Source organism: Miniopterus natalensis, chromosome 12, assembly GCF_054644295.1.
Source record: "Miniopterus natalensis isolate mMinNat1 chromosome 12, mMinNat1.hap1, whole genome shotgun sequence".
NCBI lineage: Eukaryota > Metazoa > Chordata > Mammalia > Chiroptera > Miniopteridae > Miniopterus > Miniopterus natalensis.
The window spans coordinates 71640969-71667371 of NC_142092.1; the positions used below are offsets into that span (position 1 = coordinate 71640969).

Genomic DNA, 26403 nt, shown 5'->3' on the forward strand with positions numbered 1-26403 from the left:
CCCACTGCGGGGTCAATTCTCCTTCTCGAGCACCTTGACCACCTTTAAGAGGCCACCCAGTCCCACGCTAGGCAGACCTGAGTTTTAACCCTGCTCTGCCCTTGACTACATTTGGAATGAGACTTGGGCAAGTGACAACCTTCTGTACCTTAGCTCATTTGCAAACCGGGGATAATACAAGAAACCCTAGGGATTGTGAAGATGCCCTAGAATGTGACTGAAATGAAGACACATTCAGTACAGAAGTGTGGTCTCCACTCCTAAGGGCAACTGAAATTAGGGCTCCGTGGCTAATAGATAGGCTGAAAAACACACCTTCACCATTTCTCAGTCACAAAGCCACTCTACTCCCTTCCCCATGGATATGGGTAAACCTCTGGGTATAAAGAGCCACGAGAAATGAAAATTCATAGCTAGTGTATGGTTTGAAGGTGATTCTTTATATAAAAACAAAAAAGCATCTCTAAAAACAACTCCTGTGGATGTTCCATCCACCCCGCGTCTCTCACTGGCTGCCAGTTACTGGACAGCTTTGGTCAAATGAACGTGGAGAGAGAGAGACCCAGCTAATCACAGGTACAGAGCCCCTCTAGTGCCCAGGGTACCTGGTAGTCAGGGCCTGACGCCCAGCTGTGAAGCTTCCTGGATGGTGGCTGAGGTTCCGGCACCTTCCGGATGACCCGGGTCATGCCCCCCGTTTCACCCCAGTCCTTTCCTTCCTCTTGGGTCCTCTTGGTATCAGCACTGTCTACAGAGCTCATTGACAACTGCCGCTGCCTTCTTGGGTCCCAGCTGTTCCTACGACAAACCACATGATGTGAGTTTTCCCCGTCAGCCCAACATGGTCTGATCTTACTAGCCAGAGGCACTTAGCTGTCTATACACCAATTTCCTTCATTAGAACAGATCTAACCCCCACCCGCACAGGGGTGACAGGACATGCCAAGAACACCAAAATTCAGCACCAAAATTTACCAAATCACTCTCTCACACAAAGCTCCAGCTAGGATGGTCCACACCCATTACTTCATCTACTGGCGTGGGGGGGAGGGGAGGGCCTCACTCTCCCCATTTTAGAGAGCTGAAAAGAGTCTGAGAGAGGTTGGGAAGCTGTTCCCAGGACTCCAGGTGAAGGTTCTCCTTCCCTGTGCTTTGCATAAAAAAAAGGGTGCAGAAAAATGCCCCCCAACAGTGAAAAAGAGCTCACTGAATGATGCCACAATAAAGAGCCAGAGGAGAAAAGCAAAGCACACAGTGTGGACAAGGAGGGATTCCAAAGGGAGGGTGGAAGAATAGGGAGCTGTGCAGTGCTCACCTTTACATGCAACAGGGTAAACACCGGCACCGGGCAAAGCGCACGTGCATGTGCATATACTGAGCCATCCTGTATGCAGAAGGAGTGTGCAGTAACCTAACGGGAGTCTAGAGAAGAGCAAGGCCCAGGTCCAGCTAATCCGTGTGTGTCTGCACGTGTCCATGCACACACATGTACGCAAATCAGGGGAAGGTGAGGCAGGCAAAGTAGTTAGGAGATCACAGCAGGACAACAACTGCTAGTGACTCCTGACTTCACTTTGAGAGACATGAGAGACCACAGTAAGGTTTCTGACCCACCAGAAAAGACCTGTGTCTTCAGAAGACAACTAGGCACAGTGTGAGGGGTAGGAAAATAAGATGAAAGGAGGGAGACACGCTGGCTGACCTATGCACAGTCCAGAAAAGCAACGATGCTGGTTCCATGGCCCCAGACACAGTGAACAGGAAGGGAAGGAGTCGAGGGAAGTTTCAGGAGTCATCATGGATGGGGAAACGAAGATGTCAGAGGGGACTTGGAGCTTGTCGTAGGAGTCTCTGGGGGTTGGGCATCATCAACCAGCTCAGAGAATATCATAAAAAGGGCAGGTTTAGGGATGAGGTGCCCTCAATTTGAGGTGTCCTTGGTCATGGCTAGTAGCAAAGCTGGGTCCATGTCTAACTCTTTCAGTTGAATATTCAATTAACATCAACTGAAAGAGATAAGAACAGAGAGAGTGCCCTACTGCTCCAATAAATCTGCAAAATTTTATGCCTTTGTTTTTGCCTTAAATCCTTGGCCACATTCCCTTCTGAGCTCAGTGTTCTAAGAACTGACCCACAGATAGTTCCCAAGTGCATCAAGCAGCATGAAAATAAATTACAGAAGCCTCAGTTACTTGTGTTTCATCAGAGTGGCAGAAGAGCATTACCAGCTTCCTCCACAAGAGGGCACTTAGTCGGGAGCTTTGCCGGGAAAGATGGAACACAGAGAGGGCTTGCAGACTAGCCTGCGCACACAATCAGTGACAATAAAACAAAGGGACACATTAAAGCACTCCTACCTAAAAAACACACATTTTCTAGGAAAGCACCGTAAGTCCAATACGTGACATACAAAGAAACCAGGAAATTCCACACAAAGGAAAATGTTCACATTTGCTGGTACTCAAAAAAAAAAAGCAAATTAAGGCAACCAAAGGCACTATTTTTAAAAGTACTAGCCAGCCCCAGACAGTTTGGTTCAGTGGGTAGAGTGTCGGCCCACAGACTAAAGGGTCTCGAGTTCGATTCCAGCCAAGGGCATGTACCTCGATTAGCACTGTGCAGGAGGCAACCAACCGATGTGTCTCTCTCACATCAATGTTTCTCTCCCCCCCCAAAAAAAATAATGGGGGGGGGAGTGGTAGCCAATAATGTGGTAAAGGCCTGGGGGGGATAGAGGGGGCAGAAGGGGGAAATAGGGGACATCTGTAATACTGTCAACAATAAACTTAAAAATGATGATTATCTCTGGGTTTAGGGTTAAAGGATTTCTGCCTTACTTTTAATTAAACATGTTTCTGTCTTTTACAAAACATATTATTCATACGGCTTTTAAAAATAAAAATATGTCAAGTGCAAAATAAAAGTGCTGGTCAGTCAATACTACTGATACTATGATAAAAAACAAGAAGGGCTAGAGTACAACGAAGTATTTTCCCAAGGGCATTATGAGTAAAATTAGTCCAATAAAATTATCCAAAAAAAAGAGGGAAAAGATTAAATTGGTCTAAAAGGTTCAGGAAACCTGGCCTATACTGCATACAGCTTCTCCCACCTCCCCGAAGACTCCCAGCATGCTTCTATACACACATTCCAGGCTGAGGGCAACCCTGGAGGAAAGGAGTAAGTTGAACCCAGGTAGTTTCCCAAACTCGCTTGGCCACAGGAGGCTTCTGGGGCCTAACACCCATAATCAACCTGCAGAAAGCATGGTCTACACCACATCCTCCGGGAAGTACTGGAACAGTGGTCACAATCACTAGGAATCAGCTTGCTACACCTGGATGCAAATCCTGGTTCCATTCTCCAATGGCTGTCCCCAAAGCTTAGCCCGCTCATCTGCACAATGAAACAGTATCTGCCATGTGAGGTTGCTGGAAACTAGGAAACACACTTGGCATGGGGCCAGCACCCAGCAATACTGCGGAGCATAAAGTGGCACTGGAGCGTGCCACAGGCAGGGGTGCAGAGCCTTACCACTGAGGCCTGCCGTCCGTCACGGCGTCTTCCTCCTCCTCATCATCACTGAACTTCAGCTTCTCAGAGTAGTCCACTTCCTCATGGAGGCCTGCAGCAGAGGTGAGGCAGGAAGGAGGGGAAAGATGAGGATTTCAACTGCGCAGAGTGCCACGGGGGATTCCTCCAGTCTGGAATCATGCCACCCAGCTGCCACCACCGGAACGGCAGAAAAAAGTGAAGGGCAGTTCTGGCTTCTGGTGACAGTACAGCAGCCTGGTCAGACTAACCGTCCCCCACATAACAGTTCTTAAATTTGGGCAAAATATTTTAAAAAGGTATTAGAAGGTGCAGGAGAGTGAGCAAAAGCAGGCGGAATCCAGACAGGCATTTACCTTAGCAATACAGAGGCTCTGCCTGCGAGATCTGCCCAGGGCACTGCTCCCCACACCCTGAGTGGTGTAGGTAGCAGACAGTGTCCATCAACTGATGAATGGGTACACAAAAAGTGGAAGATCCACACAATGGAATTGCAAGTGGCCATAAAAAAAGAATACTGACATGCTACAATGTGATGAACTTTGAAATCATTATGCTGAGAGAAGTCAGATACAAAAGGCCACAATATTGTATGATTCCATTTATAAGAAATGTCCAGGTACAAATCCACAAACACAGAAAATATAGATTTAGGCTCTGGCCAGTGTGGCTCAGTTGGTTGAGTGTCATCCCGTGCACCAAAAGGTTGCTGGTTCCATTCCTGGTCAGGGCACATGCCTGGGCTGTGGGCTCAATCCCTGGTAGGGGACTTGCAGGAGGCAGCTGATCAATGTTTCATTCTCCCATCAATGTTTCCCTCCCTCCCTCTGTCTCCCCCTCCTTTCTCTCTCTCTTAAAAAATTTTAAAACTATTCTTAAAATAAAAAAAATTAAAAAGGCATCAATCCAATTAAAAGGTAGCATTAAATTTGATGGAAAAGCAAGTACAACTATGTGCTGTCTCCCCAATAGTCACTTTAAATACAACCACAAAAGGTGTGTGCGGGGAAGATGGACAAAGACATATGGTGAAAGCAACAAAGCCAGAGCAATGATACTGGCCCGGGCAAATCAGGCTCCAACACAGGAAGTGCTACTAGAGGAGAACACCTGACAACAATTCAAGGGTCAATGTCAGAGTCAAAAATCATAAATGTGCATAAGCCTAATAGCAGCTTCAAAATAAATGAAGCGAAAACAGGAGAAAGAGATAAATCCCCAATTATAAGTAGAAAGTTTAACACCTTGTTTTCAGTTACTGATAGAACTAGACAAAAACATCAGGAATGTATAGAATCTGAATGACACCATTAACCACCTTGACTAACATGACCTCTGTAGAACAGGGTACCAAACAGCTGTGGAATACACATTCTTTCCAAATGCATTTGGGATGTTTACGAAGACAGACCAGATCTCGGTCATAAAATATGCCTCAAGTCAAAAAGATCTGAAATTATCTGACTCTAATGAATTAAATGAGAAATCTAGAAAGCCCCAATAATTAAAATGAACTGACCAATGGAACAGAAAACAATCAAAAAATGGAGGAAATTAAAGCCAGAAGCTGCCTTTTCATAAATATTAAAACTAATAAGCCCTTGGCAGAAATGAATAAGAAAGAGAGAAAAAAACAAATTACCCAATTATCAGGAGTGAAGAGCGTCTACCACTTCAGATGCTACAGACATCAAAGGAAAAGGAATATTTTCAACAACTTTATGCCAATAAACTTAACTGTAAAGAAATGAACAAATCCTGTGAAAACATAGTTATCAAAAACTGACACAGGAATCTGAGCAACTGCATAACTAATCAAAGAAATAAAACTTTATTATCACAAATGTCTCCACAAAGAAAACTCCGGGGCTAAACTGTTTCACTGGCAAGTTTTATCAAGCATTAATGAAAAAAATAATACCAATCTTACAAAAACCCTCTCAGAAAGTAGGGAAGGATGGAACATTTTCCAGCTCATCTCACAAGCCCAGCATAACCTGGCATCAAAACCCATCAAAGATATTAAAAGAAAAAAATTATAGACTAATATCCACCAAGAACCTTTATAAAATATCAGCAAATTGAATCAAGGCATACAAAAAAGTGGAGTTTATTCTAAGAATGCAAGGATGGTTTGGCATTGAAAAAAAGCCAGGGTTCTTCCACTGCCCCACTGCGGGTCTGAGCGCCTTGGGCGGTGGGAGAAGCAGCAGCAGCCGGGCAGCCCAGGTTCAAGGATGCTCTAGGCGCGCCGAGGCCTCAGGCCCTCAGCGAGCACCCGCTCGGCCGCCTCGGTGCCCAAAAGGAAGGTCAGCTCTGCTGATGGGGCAGCAGAGGAGCCCAAGAGGAGGTCTGAGAGGCTGTCAGCGAAACCTGCTCCTGCAAAAGTAGGAACAAAACCAAAAAAGGCAGCAGAAAAGAATATGCAAACGAAAAAGGGCCAACAGAAGGGAAACAGGCAGAAGTGGCTGACCAGGAACCTAAAGATCTCCCTGCGGAAAATGGAGAAACTGAAAAGGAGGAGTCCAGCCTCGAGTGAAGCAGGAGAGAAGGAAGCCACGTCTGACGAACATCACACGCACTGTCCCACCAGTGGTCCGTCTCCCTTCTTGGACATTCCAGAGGAATATTTTTATCACCTATTTTGTAAATGCAAGTTTTTAGTAGCTCTAGCAACATTTTTGAGAAGGGAATTCCACCTCATCCTTTTTTTTTTTTTAAGTGTAAATGCCCTTTTTCTAGAAGTGAAATCATGTGCTAGTTGTTTATTTTTTGGTAGAACCAGAAAATCATGGGATATTGAATATGGGAGACTTTGATTGTCCTGGGTGGGTGTCAGCTTAACATTCCATAGATGGGGCAGTTTTTATACCCTATAATACAAAACATACTAAATGGCAATTTGGAGTCAGTTGTGCATTTAATATGCCTTGAACATTTAAAATTATTTCTATTCCCATGTTTGAGGTAGAATTGTTTCGTAAAGAAAACCACTCCTTGGTCTTGGCTCTCCCTGTGAGAATTTCATGCACTCTGTAACATCTTCAGTGTAGTGGTCCAGTTTTCCTAGTAACTTTGTTAATGTGCCGTGAAAGAGCGAACAATTGATTACGTAGCTAGCATATATGACATTAAATTGTGAATCAGTGGGACTTTGGTGTAACAGCACATCAACATTTGAAGACAGTGGTACTTCATACTCTAGTAAGGGAAATTAGCCTCCACATTTTAAGCTGGAAAGTCACTGGGATAACTGTTTAGAAAAAAATCTTTACATTTTTGGTACCTATGTCAAGAATTGTGTACAAATTGAAATGTCTGTGTACTTATCCTCAAAACAAACAATAAAATTGCAATTATGGGGGGGGGAAAAGTAAATAAATAAATGCAAGACAAGATTACCAAAATAAAGGAGGAAAACTGTATGATTACAAAGACAGGGAAAGCATGTAGCAAAATGCAATACACACCCATTAATGATTTAAAAAACAAAACCATTCAGCAAACCAGAAATAGAAGGGAACCTCCTCAATCTGATAAATAACATATGGAAAAAGCTACAGGTAACATCATATTTAATGGTGAAACACTATACCTTTTATCCCTAAGATCAAAAACAAAGAACCTGAATCTACATTGTACTGGAAGCACCACAGTGCAACAGAGCAAGAATTAAAAGGCACAGAACCTGAAAAGGAAGGCATAACACTGTCCCTATTTGTAGGCAACATGATGGTTTATATAGAAATACTAAGAAATCAACAGAAATTAAAAAAACTAGTGAGTACATTCAGCAAAGTGCCTGGTACAAGGTTAACACAGAAAACCCAACTGTATTTCTACATAATAACATCAAACACTTGACAATGAGTTTTAAAAAAAGGAACAACGCCATTTTTAACAGCACCAAAGGCTGCCAAATAAATACCCAGGAATGAACGTAACAAGAGCTAGTCAAGACCTGGACCGTGAAAACTATCAAGCACTGCTGGGAGAAGGAAAGACCTGATAGATTCACCAGGTCCCTGGACAGAAGATTCAAAATTAGGATGTCATCTACCCAGAAATAAATTCAACACAATCCTGACCAAAACGCCTGCAGGCTTTTTGTACATACTGCTAGGCTGATTCTAAATTTAAACAGGAATGAAAAAAACTTAGAATAGTCAAAGAATCAAAAAAACAAAACAAGCCCTGGCCGGTGTGGCTCAGCTGGCTGGAGCCTCATCCTGTGCACCAGAGTCGAGGGTTTCCCAGTCAGAGCCATACTCAGGTCTCGGGTTCCTCTCTAAAAATCAGTGAAAACATGTCCTCGCGTGAGGATTAAAAAAAAACACACACAAAAACACAAAAAAACAAAGTTGGAAAACTTACACTACCTGGATTTTCAAATTTTGTCTGTCCGTTTATTGTCCATTTGCTTGCACTGCCTAAACTTCAGACTTACTGTAAGGCTCCAGCGTGGCACTGACACAGGGGGAGCAAACAGGTCAATGGACAAACAGGCCCAGAAAGAGATCCACACTTACAAGAGGTCAGCTGAGTTTTGGCAAAGGTGCCAAAGCAATTCAATAGGGGAGGGAAAGTCCTAACAACAAATGGTGGGGAGCAAGTGGATGTCCTTACGGAAAAAAGTGAACTTCAACTCCCACCATACACCACACACATCAGCTCATTCACAATGGGCCCGGGCCCTGTGCTCAGTGGTCAGAGCATCTGCCAGAGCACAGAAGGGTCAAGGTTTCTATTCCTGGTCAGGGCACAAACCCAGGTTTTGGGTCAATCCCCAGTCGGGGAGCATATGGGAAGCAGCTGGTCAATGTTTCTCTCTCAAATCCATGTTTTTCTCTCTCCCCCTCCCTTCCTCTTCTCTCTCTAGAATCACTGAAAAAAACACACATATCCTCGGGTGAGAATTTTAAAAAAAAGAATAGACAAGGCAAACTAAGGGAAAAAATATTTGTGAAATGTAAGTCACAAAGGACCTGTATCATATCCCCTCAAAAGGGAAAAACAGATACACCTGTAGCCAAAGAGCACGCAAAAGCGTGTTCATGGTCACTAGGCATCCACAAAACGCAAATTAAAAAGCACATGTACCACTACACACCCACTAGAATGGCTAAAATTACACAGACTGACAGGAAAGTGTGGCCACTGCTGGGAATGTGCCATGGCACGGCCACCACGGACAAGGTCAGAGTGGCCCTTGTGAACCTATCGCACACCTACCCTTTGACCCACTACCTCTCCTAGATACGTACTCAGGAGACATGAAAATATTGTTCATAATGGAACTTTTGAATGGACCAGCAAATTAAAGTATACTGATACAATGAAATATAGCCTAGTAATTAAAAGCAACTACTGATTTATATAACATTGATGAATCTCAAAAAAGTGACACCAGAGGAAAAGCTGCATGACTGCACCTGCCTGAAATTGTCTAAGAGACAAAACTACTCCATGGTCTGATTCTCCGGAAGAGTGATCAGCCCTGGGCCACCGGGGAGGCAGGGTGACGGGAAGGCACTGGGGTTAGGAGGGAAAGGCTCTCTGTCTTGCCGGGGGAGTTTTACACAGGTGTATCCCTCTGTCAAAATTGTACAACCAAGATGTGTACCTTTCAATGTAATTAAAATTTACTTAAAAACAAACAAAAAGGATTATAAAAGAATATAATCAGGCTGGGGGTGGAAAGTGGGTGAAATGATAGACATAAGAATGGCAGAATGGTAGTACTTGCTTAAGCTGAGTGGTGGATAGCTGGGAGTTCATTACCCTATTTTGTTTGGTTTAACTTTTCCATTATAAAAAGTCTCTAAAAAATGTTAACAGCAAAATCTACCATAGCTCTAAGATCAAGACCGAAGACCAAAAGGAGACACAGATGGCCCAATAAACAGCCACTGGTGTGAGTGCCAGCGAGGATCCACTCAGGGCACTGACGCTGTTCCCCAGCCGCACGTGCTCATTCCCCACTTGCCCAGGAAGACCACACGATGGATTTGCATCCTGGCTAGGCAGAGATAGGCTTCTGTTCTGCTTCTCTAAACCATCGGGTGTAAGGCCACCGAGAAACACAACCCACCTGCCCAGCCATCGTCGGCGTCGGTGTCCAGATCATCGAGGCCCTTGAGGTTTTCCGCATTGATGATGGTGGGTCGGGGAGCCCGCTCCACCAGCTGCCTTAGTGGGCGGGGCGGGCGAGTCATTCCCAGCCTGTTTTCTTTTCTGATGAGAGAAGAGTTAAAGACAGTGGACTTATGTCAAGTACACATATGGAAGCAAAACCAAATACTTTTCAAAAATGAAGTCCTAGATTGCAAAGGTTCATATTTGCATTTAATATGTGTCATCTCCTTTGGAAAGAAATACACAATGAACTAATGCATCACAGAGAGAAGTCCTGCCTCGTTCTGCGTTTTACTGCTCAGTGCTAATGCCTAAGGTAGCAGCAATCGGCATGTGCCACAACTTTGTGTCAGGACCTTGAAGTCATAATCCAACCTCTCACCCAGCCTGGTCCCGCCGTCCCACACACCCTGGGTCTGCATTAGTTTTTAGGTGCACTGTGGTCTTTAGAAGACAGTGCACTTTCATTCATCAGCCCATCATCTTGTCCACTGGGGCAATCTCTACATGTGTGACTACAATGCCACAGCCTTACCCGTCTTGGTCATTCATCTGGAACTGTCTAAAAGGAACGCGGGGCTCCAGGCGGAGCTGGGGAAGGGGGAAAGATCCTCGTTCCACCGTACCCTGGTTCTCTGACGACTGTGGCGAACACATCTGAAACATAACACCAATGAATAGGATTTCCTGGTAATGACCCAAATTCTAAGTTCCATTCGCATTAGAATTTATTTTGGAAAATGAGAAATGGGAAAAAGGAACAGGAAATCTTGGGGTTTCCCATTTAATCTGCCACCGTCTCCCCCATTTCTCTCCTGTTGTTAGTGAACATGGGCCTGTGTCTTAGGGAAAACCTGCCTCTCCTTTGTCTAAAGAACCAAGGCTGACATAGTGTCCAGTGCAGCAGGGAAAGAAGCCAGAGGACTTCAAGATTTGAAGAGGAGGCAAGAAAGTGGAAACTAATGGAAACCTCCAAGGCAGGGTATCAGGGCAGAGAGTGAAATCAGGAGGGAGAACCTAGGTGGACATTCAGTCACGTGGAGCAGGCTCTGTGGGACATGAACAAGCCAACCTCGTGGGGAAATGCACACTCTGAAGACTTACAAAAGCAGGAAGCATGTCATGGTATGTAGGTGGGTGGTATGCATTTCCCATGAACTGTGAAGCCCCTTTGCGAACAGGCTGAGCCGGGCGGAGAGAGGGGTCCTTAGAATCGCTGGTGCATGCCGAGGAGGGGGCTCCGTCTCCCGTACTCGAGTTCCTGCTGCCCAGCTCAGTTGGGGAGGCGCTCAGAGACGTGGCAGAAATTATGTTTCGCCCACCGCCCTCCCTCCAGCTTGTCACATCTGGAAATTGAAAGGGGCAAAAGGGGAGAGGAAAGAGGAGGGGGGAGGAGGGATTGTATGAGGTTCTGAAGGTCAGGGGACCCCCCTCATTCACCAAAAAACTCCCCCCAAAAAGTGAGGAGTCGAGTCCACTGCTCAAGTCTGTCAGGGAAGATGGGGGGCAGACACCTGGCCAGTGAGTGTGAACTTGCTGAGGGAAGTCTGAGTGTAAGAGAAATATAAAACAAGGTCCACTCAGAGAGATGGCGTGTGAACAAGATGTGGTCTTCACTGATTAACAGAAATCACATCGCCCACAGAGCTAACAGCAGAGGAATCAGGCAGCCCCAATGGAAACAGCCTTGGGTGACTTCTTCCACAAATACCACCCAGCCCCCAGAGGACCAGGACTGGACTTGACATTAAAACTAGTGAGTTCTGACACATTTTCAAACTCTGCTTAGCAGTGGCACCTCTAGTCAAAGAGGCCTCCCTAGTTCATAAGACAAAGCAGAACCACTCTCACCCAGGGGTCGTAGAAGGGTCTGGGCCTGCCACAGGCCTTGGCCCCCACCTGTCCTACACGAGTCAGAGGGGCCCTCCTGCAGGGCATAGGTGGAAACCTGCCGAACCACCTAACTTTCCTGATGATGCCTTCCACTGCCCAACGTAGCAAGCTCTGGTGGAACTATAGGCCAAGGAGAAGCTGCATGAGACAAATGACTGTTTTTTTCAGTCAGCTTTTGGTTAGGGGTTGAAACATGAAAGGTCCCTGAGTATGGAACCCCTCAGAGAAAGACTGAGGGATGGGAGCCACAAAACAGGGCTCTGCTCCTGCTTTCCAACCCCACACGTGGTCTTGGGGAAGCCCTGTCTGTGGTTGCCCTGCTGGCCATCCACTTCTTCATCTTCACAAATGAGGAGATAGAACTGATCCCAGAAGCTCCTCCTAGTTCGAAATTTTTACCATCCTATAAAGCAGCTCATCTTAATTAAACCCAGGAAGTTATAGTTCTTGGCCTACGGAACTTGATGCTGTCTTTGGAGTAGATGGAATAATACAGGGCAGGCCACTGAGAAAGTGGTGCGTCTAAGCAGAGCTGCATAATGACCATTTCATCTACAGGACATCAGCCCTGACGCTGGGCACCTTGGAGATTAATCAAGACAAACAAACAGAAGTCTCTCATGTTTCAAGACCTGATCAAGCACCTCCCGCCCACCACAACACACACCTTAAAAAAACAAGGGCCATTTCAGAATCTCTGGTTAGAGCAGATGGAAAATCTCATTCCTAAACACCTTAAACGCTAACCACCCAACACCTCTAAAAAAATGTTACCAGCAAGTTATCACTACACACACCTGCCCACTCCTTGCCCAGACCTCAGAGGAGGGCCGTGGAGACCAGCACAGAGCAGGCTACCTAAGGGAACATGTTAAAAAACAGAGATTCTAAGGTGGCTGAGGATGGGGAGGCCTGGAAATCAGACTTCATAACATACTCATGAGGTGATCCTGCCACCATTCAGCAAGGTTTGGGCACCGCTGGTTTAGAAAACCAGCTCCCAAATCAGGGGGCCAAAGTATTGGCTATTGGTCTGTCCACCCTTGCCATGACAACCCAAGCATAGCAGAACCATCTGACAGCTAGGAAGGCCTCACCCGACCCAACAGACAAGAAAGAAGGGGTGACCTCCAGACCAGCCTAGGGAGAAGTCCAAAGGAGGCAGAGATCGGGCAAAGGGTCAACAGGCTTGCTTTCCAGGCAGGGAGCCTGGCTCAGGAGTGACAGTCTTCAAGAAGTTGCACACTGCTGTCTGACAGGGCAGGAAGAAAGGGAGACTGCTGTTTTGCCTGTGCCCAGGCAGGCTGCAGCTCACTTACTCTGAGGGCGGAGGCTTGGTCCTGGCCCATACGACAGATCTAAGACGCCCTTTTCTTTGCCAGCCTTGTCCTGCCCTCCAGCTGCTTTCAGCGTCGGAAATTCCTCGGGAGAGAAGGATAATAGTCGGCTTGAGCCCCTTAAACCTGTAAAGAAACCGGGAAGATTTATGGAGCAAATGAGGGCGGCACCAACAGTCCTCAGCTTTAGCAACTCCAAGCACCAACAGCCACGCCGGCTGGGAGTGGGCTTCTCAGGAGTGTGCCGCGCCCTGCTGGCATCTGTGCTGATGGAGCGGCACTAGGGCCCCCCGAGGGTCCCAGTCCCAGATGCTGACAGGAGCTAGTTGCAAAGGGTATAGGGTAAAATATGGCAGCTGCTCCAGCCAGGATCCTTCCTGGCTCCTGGAAGAAGGTAGTAAGGTCCTTCTGGGGGCCCAAGAAGCAGACAAGAGCGGTCTTTGGCAAAATCAGCCCAAGGAAGTCAACTGCTTTCCCATGGAGGTAATGCCAAGAGAAGGTAAGGTACCCCTCCCAAGGCCCCGGCCCTAGATTTACACTCATGAGCACCTCCTCATTTATCTGTCCTTTACAGTTATCCATTTTCTACAAAGTTCCTCCAGCCCTGCACAGCCAAACATTTTACTGTCATAATCCTGGGAACAGTTTATTTGTTCCTTCGTTCACTCCCCAACACTATAACCTCCTCTAAGAGCCTTTTCTTCGTCTCGTTCCTCTTACAGCACTGAGCACGGGGAGCTGGCAATCACCTTCTGGATGAAGAGAGGACAATAAATGATGCATTTAAGGGTCAGGAGTGAGAGCCAGTCCTTTATCTGGACACGCAGCCCATGTCCAGCACCAGGTGCACTAATAGTAGTGTCACACAGCACCATGTCCACTGTGACACACCTTGCTCCCAATCGCCCCCTTGGTATTATTCTTGGCACCACTGATTCTCAGACCTGTCAGCCAAGGCAGACTTTGCCAGAAAGATGCAGTGGATAGTGTAGAAGCACAGGCAGCAATTCATTCACTCTCCCAATTAATAAACAGGTCCGGAGTCAAATAAACCTGCCAGGAGGATACCTGGATGCATTCTTCACCAGGGATGAGCCTGAGAGACAGTCTCCAGGGGCCACAAAGGAGCCCCACTGCTCTGGAAAGGAGGCCTTGACTCACACAGTTGCTTCACTATGCTAAGAACTGAACAGATGAAACAGGAAAGGCATGCTTTAGAAATATGGTACAGCCTGGCAGGGTATGGTTCAGCAGTTGAGCATCGACCTAGGATTCAGGAGACTGCGGTTCGATTCCTAGTCAGGGCACATGCAGGGTTGCGGGCTTGATCCCCAGTTGGGGGCGTGCAGGAGGCAGCCGATCCATGACTCTCTCATCATGGATGTTTCAACTCTCTCTCCCCCTCTCTCTGAAATCAATAAAGATATATTTTAAAATTAAAATAAATAAAAATATGGTACACTATTTGCCCTGGCTGGGTGGCTCAGCTGTTTGGAGCAGCATCCTGCATAGTATACCAAAAGGTGGTGGATTCAATCCCCGGTTGCAGAGGCAACAGATTGATGTTTCCCTACCTTCCGCTCTCTCTAAAAATCACTAAAAATGTATTTCAGGTGAGGATCAAATGCCCAGTACTTCTCGGCCTTGCAGTCACGAAAGTGTTATCATAAGCACTGAGTTAAACTTGTCCTCCACAGATGAAAGCGTAAAGAGAACTCAAATCTCACATCAAAGTGCCACTGCTAAGGTTTCAATGTCCTGTAATGTTCACCCACCGATGCCTTATGCCATCTTCTCTGCCAGGAGACACTAAGGCAGTAAAATCAGGGGCTTCTTCTAAGCTCCCAAATCAAGCTGTTGGTGGTGTCGCTGGCACCAGACCCACGTGCCATGAGCCTCTGGCCTCTGCCCCAACCCCACCATCAGACCTCCTGGTCTTTTCAGGTAAAACAGACCAATCAGCCACTTTCAACACGGACAGAGTCTATCAATTCAGAAAGAGTCCTTTGGAAAATGTCTGTGGGTGACCTACCCCCAAATCCTCACAGCCTTGATGGCATTGCGAACGTGTGACCCCAGCACAGGAGGGGGACCCAGAAGCCTGATTCCCACCCCAGCCCCACCTGGGCCCAGCACGTGTCTGTTCTCTCCTCTTGGGCTGCGGGTTCTGCCACCTCCCAGACAAGCTGTTGCATGTTTACAAAGTATTTTGCTGTGGTTTAGAATTGCTCTAGCAATCACTTTGTTTCTGACAGGTAACACAATCACAAGGTGCAAAAGGAAAAGGCTATAAAAAGGTCGAAACTGAAGCCTTTCTCCAGCCTGTGTCCCACCTGCACTTCGGATGCCCTCAGAAGTAGGTACTTCCCCTCCTCGTGTTCCCTTCCAAACTTTTAGAAGTGTATTTTTCGTCACCCCAATTTTCTGCATGAATGTAACACACTCTATAAACTCTTGTGCACTTTTTTCACTGAAGAATATGTCCTATAGATCTTGTATCAATAGAAAACTGACTTTTTCCCTTATAGCTAACTAGCATTTCATTCAAGTGCCATAAGTTGATGGACATTTCTGGTGACTGTTTCCAATCTTTTGCTATAAACATGCTGCAATGAATGATCTTGTGTGCATGTCACTGCATACACGGCAATACAATTTACAGGACAATCTCCTCACCCCAGAGCTGCCAGGTCAAAGGGGAGACGCACAGTATCTTGAGTGGCAGTGCCAAACTGCTCTCCGTAGGGGTTGTACCCATTATACTACTTTGTTTTTAGTCTTTGTGGATCTTTCTAAATAAAAATACATTTGATATACTTAAAATCTTAATCTTGCAGAAAGACTGGCTACAAAAAGCCAAAGAACCACTGTCAACAGTCTAGTGACTGCTCATTAAAAAGCCTGTTACGAGACCTAATTTGAGGGCATTGAAATGCTTGTCACTGGCCTCCCACGCCCTCTGCTAACCTTGTCCCCTCCTCCTCACCCTTCACACAAGCTGAGCTTCCCCTGCCCCCTGTGAGGTCAGGAGCAGTTGGGCTGTGCCCATCACTCCTCTGGCACATTAACTGTCACTCCCCACTGGAGACAGAAGAGAGCCTTCAACTACACTGTGACTCCAACCCAGAAGGAACATGTGTTTTGGGCAGGGGGTAGGGGAGGTCAGGGAGGGTGGGACAAGGAGCTGTTTTTCTAATATGCACTTCATAAAACATAGGTCTGGAGAGACCTTGGATGGCATGGCCACACAGCAGGCAGAGGGCAACTCCAGGATGGGGGCACAGGGTAAGAAGGCAGCCAGTGCTGTTTTCCAGAAGACTAACCCTGATACCAGCACTCCCAGCCCAGAGGTGGCACCCAGTTTGGTCTGCACAGTGTGCTAGAAATATTTGCACAAACACTGGAAAGTCAGAAGAGCTGGCTTCTCTCATAAATGCCCGTGACCCTGGGCCTGCGTTCTGGAATGGTTCCAGTCACTGGAGGGCCTGGTGACCTCTGCTGGCTCCGCTGTTCCATCTGGCCTTGGAGGCCACTGCCTGTTATTGTTCAACATTTGCATAGAACTCGGCACACGTTCCCCTCTACTTCTCTCCCCCACCTTCCTAATGAAGACCCACAGCAGCTGCTAGCCGACCCACTCCAAGGCTCCCAATGCCAGGCCAAGCACCAGCAGTGACACACCCCACACAGCCCCCTGAACGCTCTGCAGCTACTACCCAGCAGCAGGCGGCTTGGTCCCAGGGCTGGCTGATTCATAAACCCGGGTCTGAAGCGAACACCACAACTGCTCATAACACCTCCCTGCGGGTCCAGGAGAGAGGAAGGAGTGCATGTTGGCAACACTGCTGAGCAGATATTACTTCCAGCAGCAACACAGCGAAAGACAGAGTGACGGGGCCAGCCACCCAGTCCCCTCCACACACCTTAGCAGGGATGTCTTTGCCATAACACTCTATGAAATCCAAGAGTCAACATGCTTCCAAAATTGGCTCTGCCTCCCTAGGGCAAAGGCCAAGCCCCACAGAGCAGTGACTCAGGTGAACGGTTCCACAAAGCTTTAGGCCAAAGATAATCTAGACCCAACCGGAATGGTCCAGAAAAGGTATACATCCCTCTTGCCCCCTGCCAAGTGCCCACCCCCATGCACTTACCACCTTCGTGTCCTACTGGCTTTCCATTCAGCTGTGCCCATGACTTTGGTCCACCTGGCACTGAATTTGTGTTCTGAAAAAAGGAAGAGATTAGAAGAGAGCCAGCCCCGTCAGCCTGCGTCCATTCCCCTAGCCAGTTGGGATAAGGTGCTCACGGGCCACCCCTTAGGTTCCACCACGAGGCATACAAGTCCACCACCACTTGCTGAGTGCATCAGCCATGGGAGCTTTGCAGGCAGCACCCCACGGGTGTAGCAGCCCATGTGTCAGTAACTGCCGGCCACGTGACTGATGAGGAACAGGATGAAGGGGCGTGACCAGCTGAGAGTCACACAGTGAGTTTCACAGCAACGCCAGGACTCAGACCCGCATCCACCTTCAGGCTGCGGTCTGGAACATTGTCAGGTCACCTCTCCTGCCCACACAGAGCTACTCTGTCTTGCTACAGAGACAAAGAACAGGCCCCAATTCCAGCACGTGTCTCAAAAACTGTGTGCCGCTAACAGAACGTGAACATGGGAGAGCGACGTGTCTGATCCTCACCAGAGGGGCCATGCGCCTCTTTCCACAACCACTGCCCTTCTACAAAGCACAGCTGCCCATGAGGCTTCCTCCTCCACCAACTAGGACTTGCCTGGTTCAGGCTCAGTCCCACCTGACCACCTCTGCTTAAAGCTCACTAGGACTTGGCATTACGCTAGGCACACCGTCCAACCAAAGCCCCCCATGCCCTGGGAGGGCTCGTCACACCCCTGAGGCTTAGGAAGGAGTAACTCGATTTGGACACCCAGCCAGAGAGGCAGAACCAGGACCTGTCCCCATCTTGCCTGTGTCCAAAGCCCCTCTGGGTCCCCAACCACGGAGCTCATCTGCCTTTTTCCACAGCATTCAGCTTACCAGACTTCTCCGCCCACCTGAAGGTGAAGCTACAAAAACAGAGCTTGGTGCAGCCAAGTTTTATCACTTACTGGGTTAGGTACCAGATTAAATAACTACCCTTTCCCATGACCCCTCCTTTCCAGCCCACCCCCCATTGCCACCACCAGCACACACTCAAGGCAGCCGACTATCTTACTTTCAGTGCAGAGTGACCAGGTCTAACAAGCCATTTACTTATTGAAAGCTGCCCTAAATGCTTGATATGGTGGCCAGAATGCTCCTAGGTCTCTCCCATAAGACTACATGAGGGGGCCGTGCAGGTGGGGTGGCCACCGGTCCCTAGAGACCAGGGCCAACTCACAACTTCCCACCTGGTGTTGGTAAGCACCCACCAAGGGCACTCAACTGGACAGAATGCCTGCAGGGCCCAGGGGTGAGTCCTGTTATTGTTGGTGACCTTCATCCCAGGAGTAGAACTATACAAACTCTGACTGAGGTGAGGTTTTACAAACTGGGAGTCTCTTTTTACCACCTCTGCATATGAGAAAACCAAGTAACAGCTGAAAAGAGCTGAGCATGGGGAAGGTGACCTGTGCTGCTCCAGAACGGGATCCCAGACAGTTCCCTAAGCAATTTCTTTCCACAGACGCCAGGCCCTATCCCAGACTCTCCCCTGGTGGGATCCAAGCACATCTATTTTCTTTCAACAAGCTCCAAAGGTGAGTTTGCTATACAGCCAGGGCTGAAGCACTGTGGCTCTACAATCTCACTTAGTTTCAAATCCTGAGGAACACATGAGTTCAACTCTACATACTCAGCAGCCCAAGTGGATTTAGGCCAATGAATAAGGAGCCTAAATCACATGAACATGGTTTCTTTTTTTCTCTCTTTAATTTCAAAAGCATAGTTCGGGGGGTGTCCTTCTGGCAAAGCTATAAACTTCCCCCACAGATGGGGGATGGTGTCTCAGACGTCCTACTGCCCAGGCAGCAAAACAAAACTAAAGTTCGGCAGTTCAAGTTGTTTTTCAGAGGGCTAGTTAGTGCTAAGAATCTGAGTTCTTCTGATCTAAAAGACTCAGACTTCTCATCCAGGGTTCTAGCTTCCAGCTAAGCAAGCATGAGCTCTGCTGATCTCTGTGGCCCACACAGTCTCTAATGGACTTGGTCTATTATAAGCTCTTGCTCAGTTAAATCATGCCTTCCTGTTTAGAAAACATTTTAAATGCATCAACAAATGAAAGGGTGATTATAGCTAGTATTTCCCAAGGTGGCTCTGAGACACCACTGGTCCCTAGAGACCTTGTTAAAAAGGTTTCCTAAGACAAATCAATTTGGAGACTGCTGTCCTTTATGTCGTCTTCTCAGAGAGCCAGAGCGCACATTAGCATATCAAAAATACCGACATGTCCACCCGTAGGGAGCTTGCTTAATTCTGTTTTCCAAACTCACCTTTCTGTGACCTAACACATCTTGTCTGCTTATGGCACTTGTTTCCCTGGGACACATCTGGGGGATCCTGATCTAGCCTGTACCTACCTGAGCGACCTCACCTAAACGTAAGTCAGCAAAATCAAACTAGGTATATGTATTCTACTCTCCATCTGGGGTCTTCTCCAGAAGCTGCAGGTTAAATCACCTCATCAGTGACCATGACAATTTCCTGGGCTCATTTCCCAAAATCGCCTATCAAGGTTTGCCTTTGGTATAAGCAAGTCACTCAAAACCACCCTCCTCAGCAACAGTTCCTACCCCAGACAGGGGCACCAGGCAGCCCCAACGTCGACATCAGGATGGGATCCCCAGCACCTACCTCCTGACTGATTGACTGTGTCGGTTTCTGTAAATTGGAGACAGATTTCTGCAAACCCGGCTGCGGCAGCGACTCCGGCGGCTGAGAGGCCGTTGCACTGGAACTAGACAGAGGCAGGACATAGGATTAGATATGGCACAGGCCATGCAGACAAGATCCCTCTGCATTTCCAAAAGCTACAGCTGCTCACTGGGAGCAAGACCCCCTCTGGTCAATAGAAGTAGCACCTTCCCCAGGAGAAGCTTATGTTGGCAAAGACTAATGAGAAACAGAACCATGTCTGAGGTCTACTCACTAACATCTTTACAGGGCAGGACAGGTCTCTGCCTTCCTAGAGAGCCTCTATCTGCAAACACTGAAAGCTCATGTAAACAATGAAGTAATGGAGGGTTTGAAAATGGGAAAACTGAGTCACTCTAGGGAAGGGGCTCTGAGCCCCTTCCTCCTGACCAAGAGCTCACAGCTACTCAGGGGGCTGACTGCTTTGAAACAGCAGATTTTAAAAAAAAAAAGTTTTACCTTCTCTTAGCTTGTAAAAGAAATACATGCTTATAGTAAAAATAAATGTATAAATATATATAAAATAGAATTCGTCATCATCTCACCCTCCAGGGAGAAACTCTAAAGCAGATTTTTCTCTACATAATAGTTTTTTTTTAAACGCAAGTGGAATAATGCCATGCATACAACTCTGTAACTTGTTTTTTTACTTAATCTAACATCTTTCGTGACAATACATAGGGACCTACCTCTTTCTTTTAATAACACAGTATAATTGGATGGGCCATGACTTACGAATCTCCATTTTTTCCTATTACAAATATAACTGCAATGAGTATTTCTGTATAAATATCTTTGCACACTTTTGTGTAAGTAATTCCGTAGTGTAAGTTCTTAGAAATGGAACTGCTGGATCAGAAGGTGTTTTGAAGTTTAAAAGATACTGCTAAACTGCCTTCCAAAAAAAGTTGCATCAGTTTACACCCCACAGGTAATCTTTTGAGGAGGTAACAAGAAGGCGTCCTGAAGGAAGGTTTCTGCTGACTCAACAGCCTTCCAGTCACTCTATTCAATTTGACAAGATTCGAGGAGGGTGGCCACCCACTTGGCTAGAATCCACCCATTGGCGGTGGTTCCTCTATACCTGAAGTTCAATCCCACATGACACTCTTTCAAGGTTCACTTAACCCAAGTAACTCATCACCACTCGTGACCATTACAAAATGAAAGCTACCGATCCCCTCACATGACCTTCTACCCAAAATAGGAGCTCCCAGGCAGTGTCACCTAAGTGTCCTCCCACTAAGCAACTGCGCCATTCTACCATCTCTTGATTCCCCCATGGCAGGCATGGCCCAGTGGCAGCAGAGCACCGGAGTCTGGGTCTGCGGCCCCCTCCCCCACACTCACTCCTCCCGGCCCGGCAGACACGCCTCAGCACGACCGGCCTCATGAGAGCTGACGCTGTCTGTGCCAACACTGGGTTGGGATGGATACAGGGAGGGAGCAACGCTTTGTCCTCTCTCTGGAACTTTCGACAGCACGGGCATTTCAATGCCTACACTGAAATGTGTAACATCCACTTCACTACAGAGTGCGCAGTGTTCACATTTGAATGGAATGGCAACAATAATGGCTGACATCTGCTGTGCACACCCTCCAGGCCAGGCTCTGTGCTGAGGACCTGGCTCATGTTATCTCATCTATTTCTTGTAACCACCAGGAGCCAGGTATTATTCTTACTTCACAGGACAATGAAGCTCAGAAGTCAAATGATTCTCCAGGTGCCATAAAACTAACAAACCGCCTGGCTGGGCACCGCCCACATGTGTCCATTCCAAAGCCACACTCTACCATCAACCCGTATGATCCCTAAGCAAACTGTCAGAAAAAATTTAAATAGCATTTAAAACTCTATTGAGGTTACTGCTACTTTATGACCATCTGGTTGAATTATCTGCTCACTCTCTACACCGTCTGAATACCTACAGGGAAGTTTTATAAAAGTTCGTGTAGCCATTTCTGGTGAGAGGAAAGGACACTGGTCAACAGCTGTGTTCTGGATCCCGAGCTTCAGCAGCCAGACCATGAAATGCAGGGCAAGAGGTGCACAGGACAGGACTGGGGAGCTTTCATTTCCAAACAGGCTAACCCCAGCGTAGGTTTCTGCCTTCCAGCCTTAGCAAGGCCCTGACCCCCTCAGTCCTCCCAGCACAAATCCCAAGTCCTCTTTCCTAGACACCCTTATCACTGGCCAGAACCCAGTCAGAGGAGACACTCGGTGAAGGAGACAGCTGGAGGCTCAGCACCAAGGGAAGGGCCTGGCTATGCACCCACTGTACAGTAGCAGCCCCTACAGTTGCTGCTTCTCTAACAGCGACTTTTGTGCCAGACCCTGGGTGCTGGGCTGCTGGGCTGCTCTCCGTGCCTGGGTCCATCTGGAGCCCCTGCAGCAGTCTCCTCTGCGAGAGGCCCGCAGGTGGAAAGACTGCCTCCGCAGCCTAGAGCGCAGCACACAGGGACCACCAGATCGAAGTGTGCAAGCGCCATCTCTGTCCACCATGGCTCATACAGGACCTGGCTCTGAGTCACCGCACACACTCCCCCAGGCTGATGAGGCTTTTCCAAATACAGCACAGAGGACTAGTCACTGGGACCAGGCGGCCCACAGAAACGCTGCTGCACTGGCTCCAAGAGCCAGGAGAAATGAAGGCAGGGAGTGAGAAACAACAAGGCAGCAGGGTCAGGGCAAAGATGGTTCCTTTGGAATCTCTGGTTCTCCTGTGCGGCCCTGTGCAGACGAGAAGGGTGCTGGAGCTGCCTGCCCTCTGCTCTCACCTCTTTGGGTCTTGCGGATCCTGCTTGTTTGCCCATCCCGTTCCGTCCTTGGGTACTATAACAATGTTTGGGTCGTTTCCTTTGTTTTCAGACTTTAAGCTTGGCAGGTTTGCAGGCGGTGGCATACGCCGGGCTGTGGCAACTTTTCCGAGACTCTGTAAGCCATGTCTAGGAATAACTGCAGGAAGACAGGGATGGAGACAGTGCACAGGGAAATTACAGAAGAAAAGAGGCCAGAATCATTCAGCTGCTCTTTCAAACCCTAAGTGGTAACGACAAAGGCAACAGAACAAAAAACAAGGGGTAGCCCCGCTTGTAGAAACACACAAGCAATGCCTGGTGGTCATTTAGTCACTTGACAAGCTCTTCACCAAGGCCTTCAGACACACAGGAGTTGCCGGAATCTGTGGAGGCTTCCATTTTATTAGCAGGCAGGAGAAGGCTCAGGAGTTTATGACATGGGTGAGGAGCCAGGACCAGAAACCTCGTCCCACATGGTAACTACTCTGCAAGTTGAGACTGCTCTGGCATCATTACAGCAGGACTGAAAAGACAGTCTCTGCCTAGACCCAAGCCAAGCCCGAGCACTCATAAAATCCTCATGGGGTGTGGATGGTATCGGCAGGAACTTTCCCACCAAGTTCCAGAATATTGGAACCATGAAATCTAAACCGGGTAACTCTCATGCAAATTAAGCTCCATTCTAACCACTGGGCTAAAAATATCCACGGTTTCAGTAAGATAAGAGAGAGGGGGAAACAGCCCCCCTACAGCCAAGTCAGGGTATTCTAGGCTCTGAAATCAGACCTCAAACAGGAGCAAGGGGAGGCTGCTTCCCAGAACTACCGGGTGAACTACCTGGCATAAGACTGATTTGCATGGACCTCTGACCAAGTGGGGGACTCTGGGTTCCCATGGTCCTTGACCTGGAGTTTCTCAATAAAGGAAAAGTGGAAAGGCCTGGCCTTGGACCCCAGTTCTTACCTGAGGATCGAATTGCGTCTACTGATTTTCCTTTATACTTATCAAACAGGCTGAGAGTCGAATACTTGCTTTTCCCATCCTTGCCCTTGGTTATTTGCCCCAAACGATCGGACATTGCGATGAAATGTCATCTAGTAAGGAAATTTTTCTCGGCACCGCCCGATCTGCCTTTGAAATGGAAAAAAAGAGCATGTCAATCCACCAGAACCTGATCCAGTGAGTAAGTCCTTTAGGGATCATGCATCTCCTTGAAGATCTAAAGAAAGCTTTGGACTCTGTCCCTAGAAACCGCCCTTACCATGCACGGGCAGTTTTACCCACATTTACAGAGCATTTTGTAGACTTGCTGACCCCACCCCCAACGCTTACCCTCACCCTCACCCTCCTCATTCTGAAGTGGCTGGAGGCTACTGCTCATCAGCTACACTGAAATGTCAACTTTCAGAGTCCTCTCTCCCAGACTCAACCTCTTCAAAATGGAAAAACAAGTACACACCCTTTTAGCACCTCCATGTAACATCAAAAATAAGGCAGGCAGAACAGGGGAGGTAGGTACACAATCCACTATGAAAGTCTGTTCATTTCAAAGACAAGCAAAAGCAAATCCAAGGGAAGCAACTAAAGTTAGTAAATCATCCAGGATCGTCGGGTGTATGCACTTTTCAAAATCAAGAATCAGCATCCAGAGAGAAAGCATGTGCTTAGGCAATAAGAGCTGGCTCTCTGAAACTCAGGCTAGAAAACAAACAAAGTGCTCCCCAGGGAAGGCCCCACGGGGGGGGGGGGGGGGGGGGAGATACCAGCTACTCCAGCCCACTCCACAACAAAGAAGCTGTCCTCTGCCTCTAATTTTCTACAAGCATCTCTAAGTCTACTAGCACTCTCCTTATCAGTTCATTCATTTGCTCATTCACTCAACACACTCAAATCTTTAGTGAGTGCCCGCCAAGAGCCAGTGAATGCCATGTGCCAGGCACCAAGGACCAAGAGCTTCAATGCCTTTTATTCCACACTCAGTCTTGGCTACAGGTTCTACACTTGATCATGAAATAAACACTTGCATGAGTGACCCACTGTTTCCCACTGGAATTGATGTTAAGGAAAAGAAAGCGAAAACCTCAAGTTAGGCACAGTGATACGTCTTTAATGACAGGATAGAGGAAGCTGTAAGAACACCCACTGACTAATAAAAAGGCAGTCGCTGCAGCAATGAGCTCTGTCATCTCATCCTGTTCTGAGGCCCACAGGCCAGAAGGAACACATCGGTGTGCTGGGGAAACATTTCACACTCCCAAAGACAATTTTAAGTAAAACTCTATATATTATGATCCACGACTATAAAACACAGGGAACACAGTCCTCCTGACACCTTGATTCTACCCCAGCAAGACTCATTTCAGACTTCTGACCCCCTGAACTGCAAGAGAACACATTTGTGTTATATCACTAAATTTGTGGTAACATCCTATAGCAACAAGAGAAAACTAATACGCTCATTTATTCAACATATTTTTATTAGGCACGATGACCGTATGTCCAGCACTAAGATAGGCCTGGGATATAACAGAGGACATGCTGGACACAACCCCACCTTACAACGTCCAGCTACATCCATGCTGTCCCTGGCCACAGCTTTCACTGACCACTGGCCCTACAAACATTTCTAAATAAAACGAGTGGTGCCTCCTTCACAACCACATACCTTACAGGACTACAGATTTAGCATCATTCATTTAAATTCACATAACTAGTACTTACTAAATCAAAAACCAAATTAGCAAAGGCAAGAGAAGGAAAATCATCTACCAGCCATTCAGGGCCATCAAATTCCCACATTAAATGTTAACATGCCTGATTATTAAAAATCAGATGTCTTTTAATTCTGAAATTTGACCAGAAAATACTTATTCCTATAGACTTTGCTAAAAGATCTTCTTAAAATCTGTGAGTCCAAACTTCTGCCAGTTTGCTGATTTTTCTTGGGTTCTGCACTGCCTGGACCTGGGCCTCTGGGCAGAGGTTAGTGTGGACACAGAGAGCTATCGGGAGGTCTTCCTGGGGACAGGACCCTTCTCTGAGAACTAACCAGTTCCCACCCCCACCCCCAGGAAGCACTAGGAGACCAGAAGCCTGACCACACCTGCAGTGGCATCCCTGATAAACGAGAGAGGAGGGGAGGGGAGGGGAGGGGAGGGGAGGGGAGGGGAGGGGAGGGGAGGGGAGGGGAGGGGAGGGGAGGGGAGGGGAGGGGAGGGGAGGGGAGGGGAGGGGAGGGGAGGGGAGGGGAGGGGAGGGGAGGGGAGGGGAGGGGAGGGGAGGGGAGGGGAGGAGACACCCTGGGCAAGCGTGAGCCCCTCTCCTGGGAACTTGGAATCACATCTTCTTTGTTCCCCCAGTAAGGTCAGCCATTCACCAAACGCTGAGCCCGTACTGTGTTCAGGTGAAATGCTTCCCACCAGAGGCTCGACAGACAGATTCACGAAGCCAGACGGGGAAAATACTGGACTAACGTCTGCGCTAAACCTCTATGTGCGATTTTCTTAAGAGTGCCCCTTCCCCCATTTTTTTAACCAAGTTTTGCACCAGCTGGACACACTGCTGGCTTCTCTAGACCTTGGTTTCCCCATCCAAGACCAGATTTCCCAAGTACCAGCCAGTTCTAAATACTAATAACCCACAGCCATGGAATTACAAATGATTCACTATCAAAGCAGCCATCTCTTACCACACTTCTGAGGTTGGGTTCTATATTCCTATATAAACCTGGGTGCTAACAGACAATGCAACTGAGTAGCCACTGCTATGGAAACAGCACAGTGGGG

General features: G+C 47.6%; 1 protein-coding gene and 1 pseudogene across 5 annotated transcripts in view; one reads left to right on the forward strand and one right to left on the reverse strand.

Annotated features, from left to right (window-relative positions):
• The window catches only part of PRRC2B (proline rich coiled-coil 2B), a 79250-nt gene that overhangs the window by 31369 nt on the left and 21478 nt on the right, over window positions 1-26403 (reverse strand). For 4 of the 5 annotated variants that reach the window (XM_087822994.1, XM_087822997.1, XM_087822996.1 and 1 more), the window contains exons 2-11: window positions 23582-23749; window positions 22598-22775; window positions 19760-19862; window positions 17069-17141; window positions 12900-13043; window positions 10792-11033; window positions 10223-10344; window positions 9644-9786; window positions 3535-3625; window positions 606-798 (exon numbers count right to left, since the gene is read on the reverse strand). In XM_087822994.1, the coding sequence (XP_087679120.1) occupies window positions 606-798; window positions 3535-3625; window positions 9644-9786; window positions 10223-10344; window positions 10792-11033; window positions 12900-13043; window positions 17069-17141; window positions 19760-19862; window positions 22598-22775; window positions 23582-23696 (1404 nt within the window). In that variant the 5' untranslated portion in view covers window positions 23697-23749. The remainder of the gene's footprint in view (window positions 1-605; window positions 799-3534; window positions 3626-9643; window positions 9787-10222; window positions 10345-10791; window positions 11034-12899; window positions 13044-17068; window positions 17142-19759; window positions 19863-22597; window positions 22776-23581; window positions 23750-26403) is intronic. The other variant, XM_087822995.1, reaches the window with a different exon arrangement.
• Window positions 4881-6605, forward strand: LOC148091892 (non-histone chromosomal protein HMG-14 pseudogene; annotated as a pseudogene).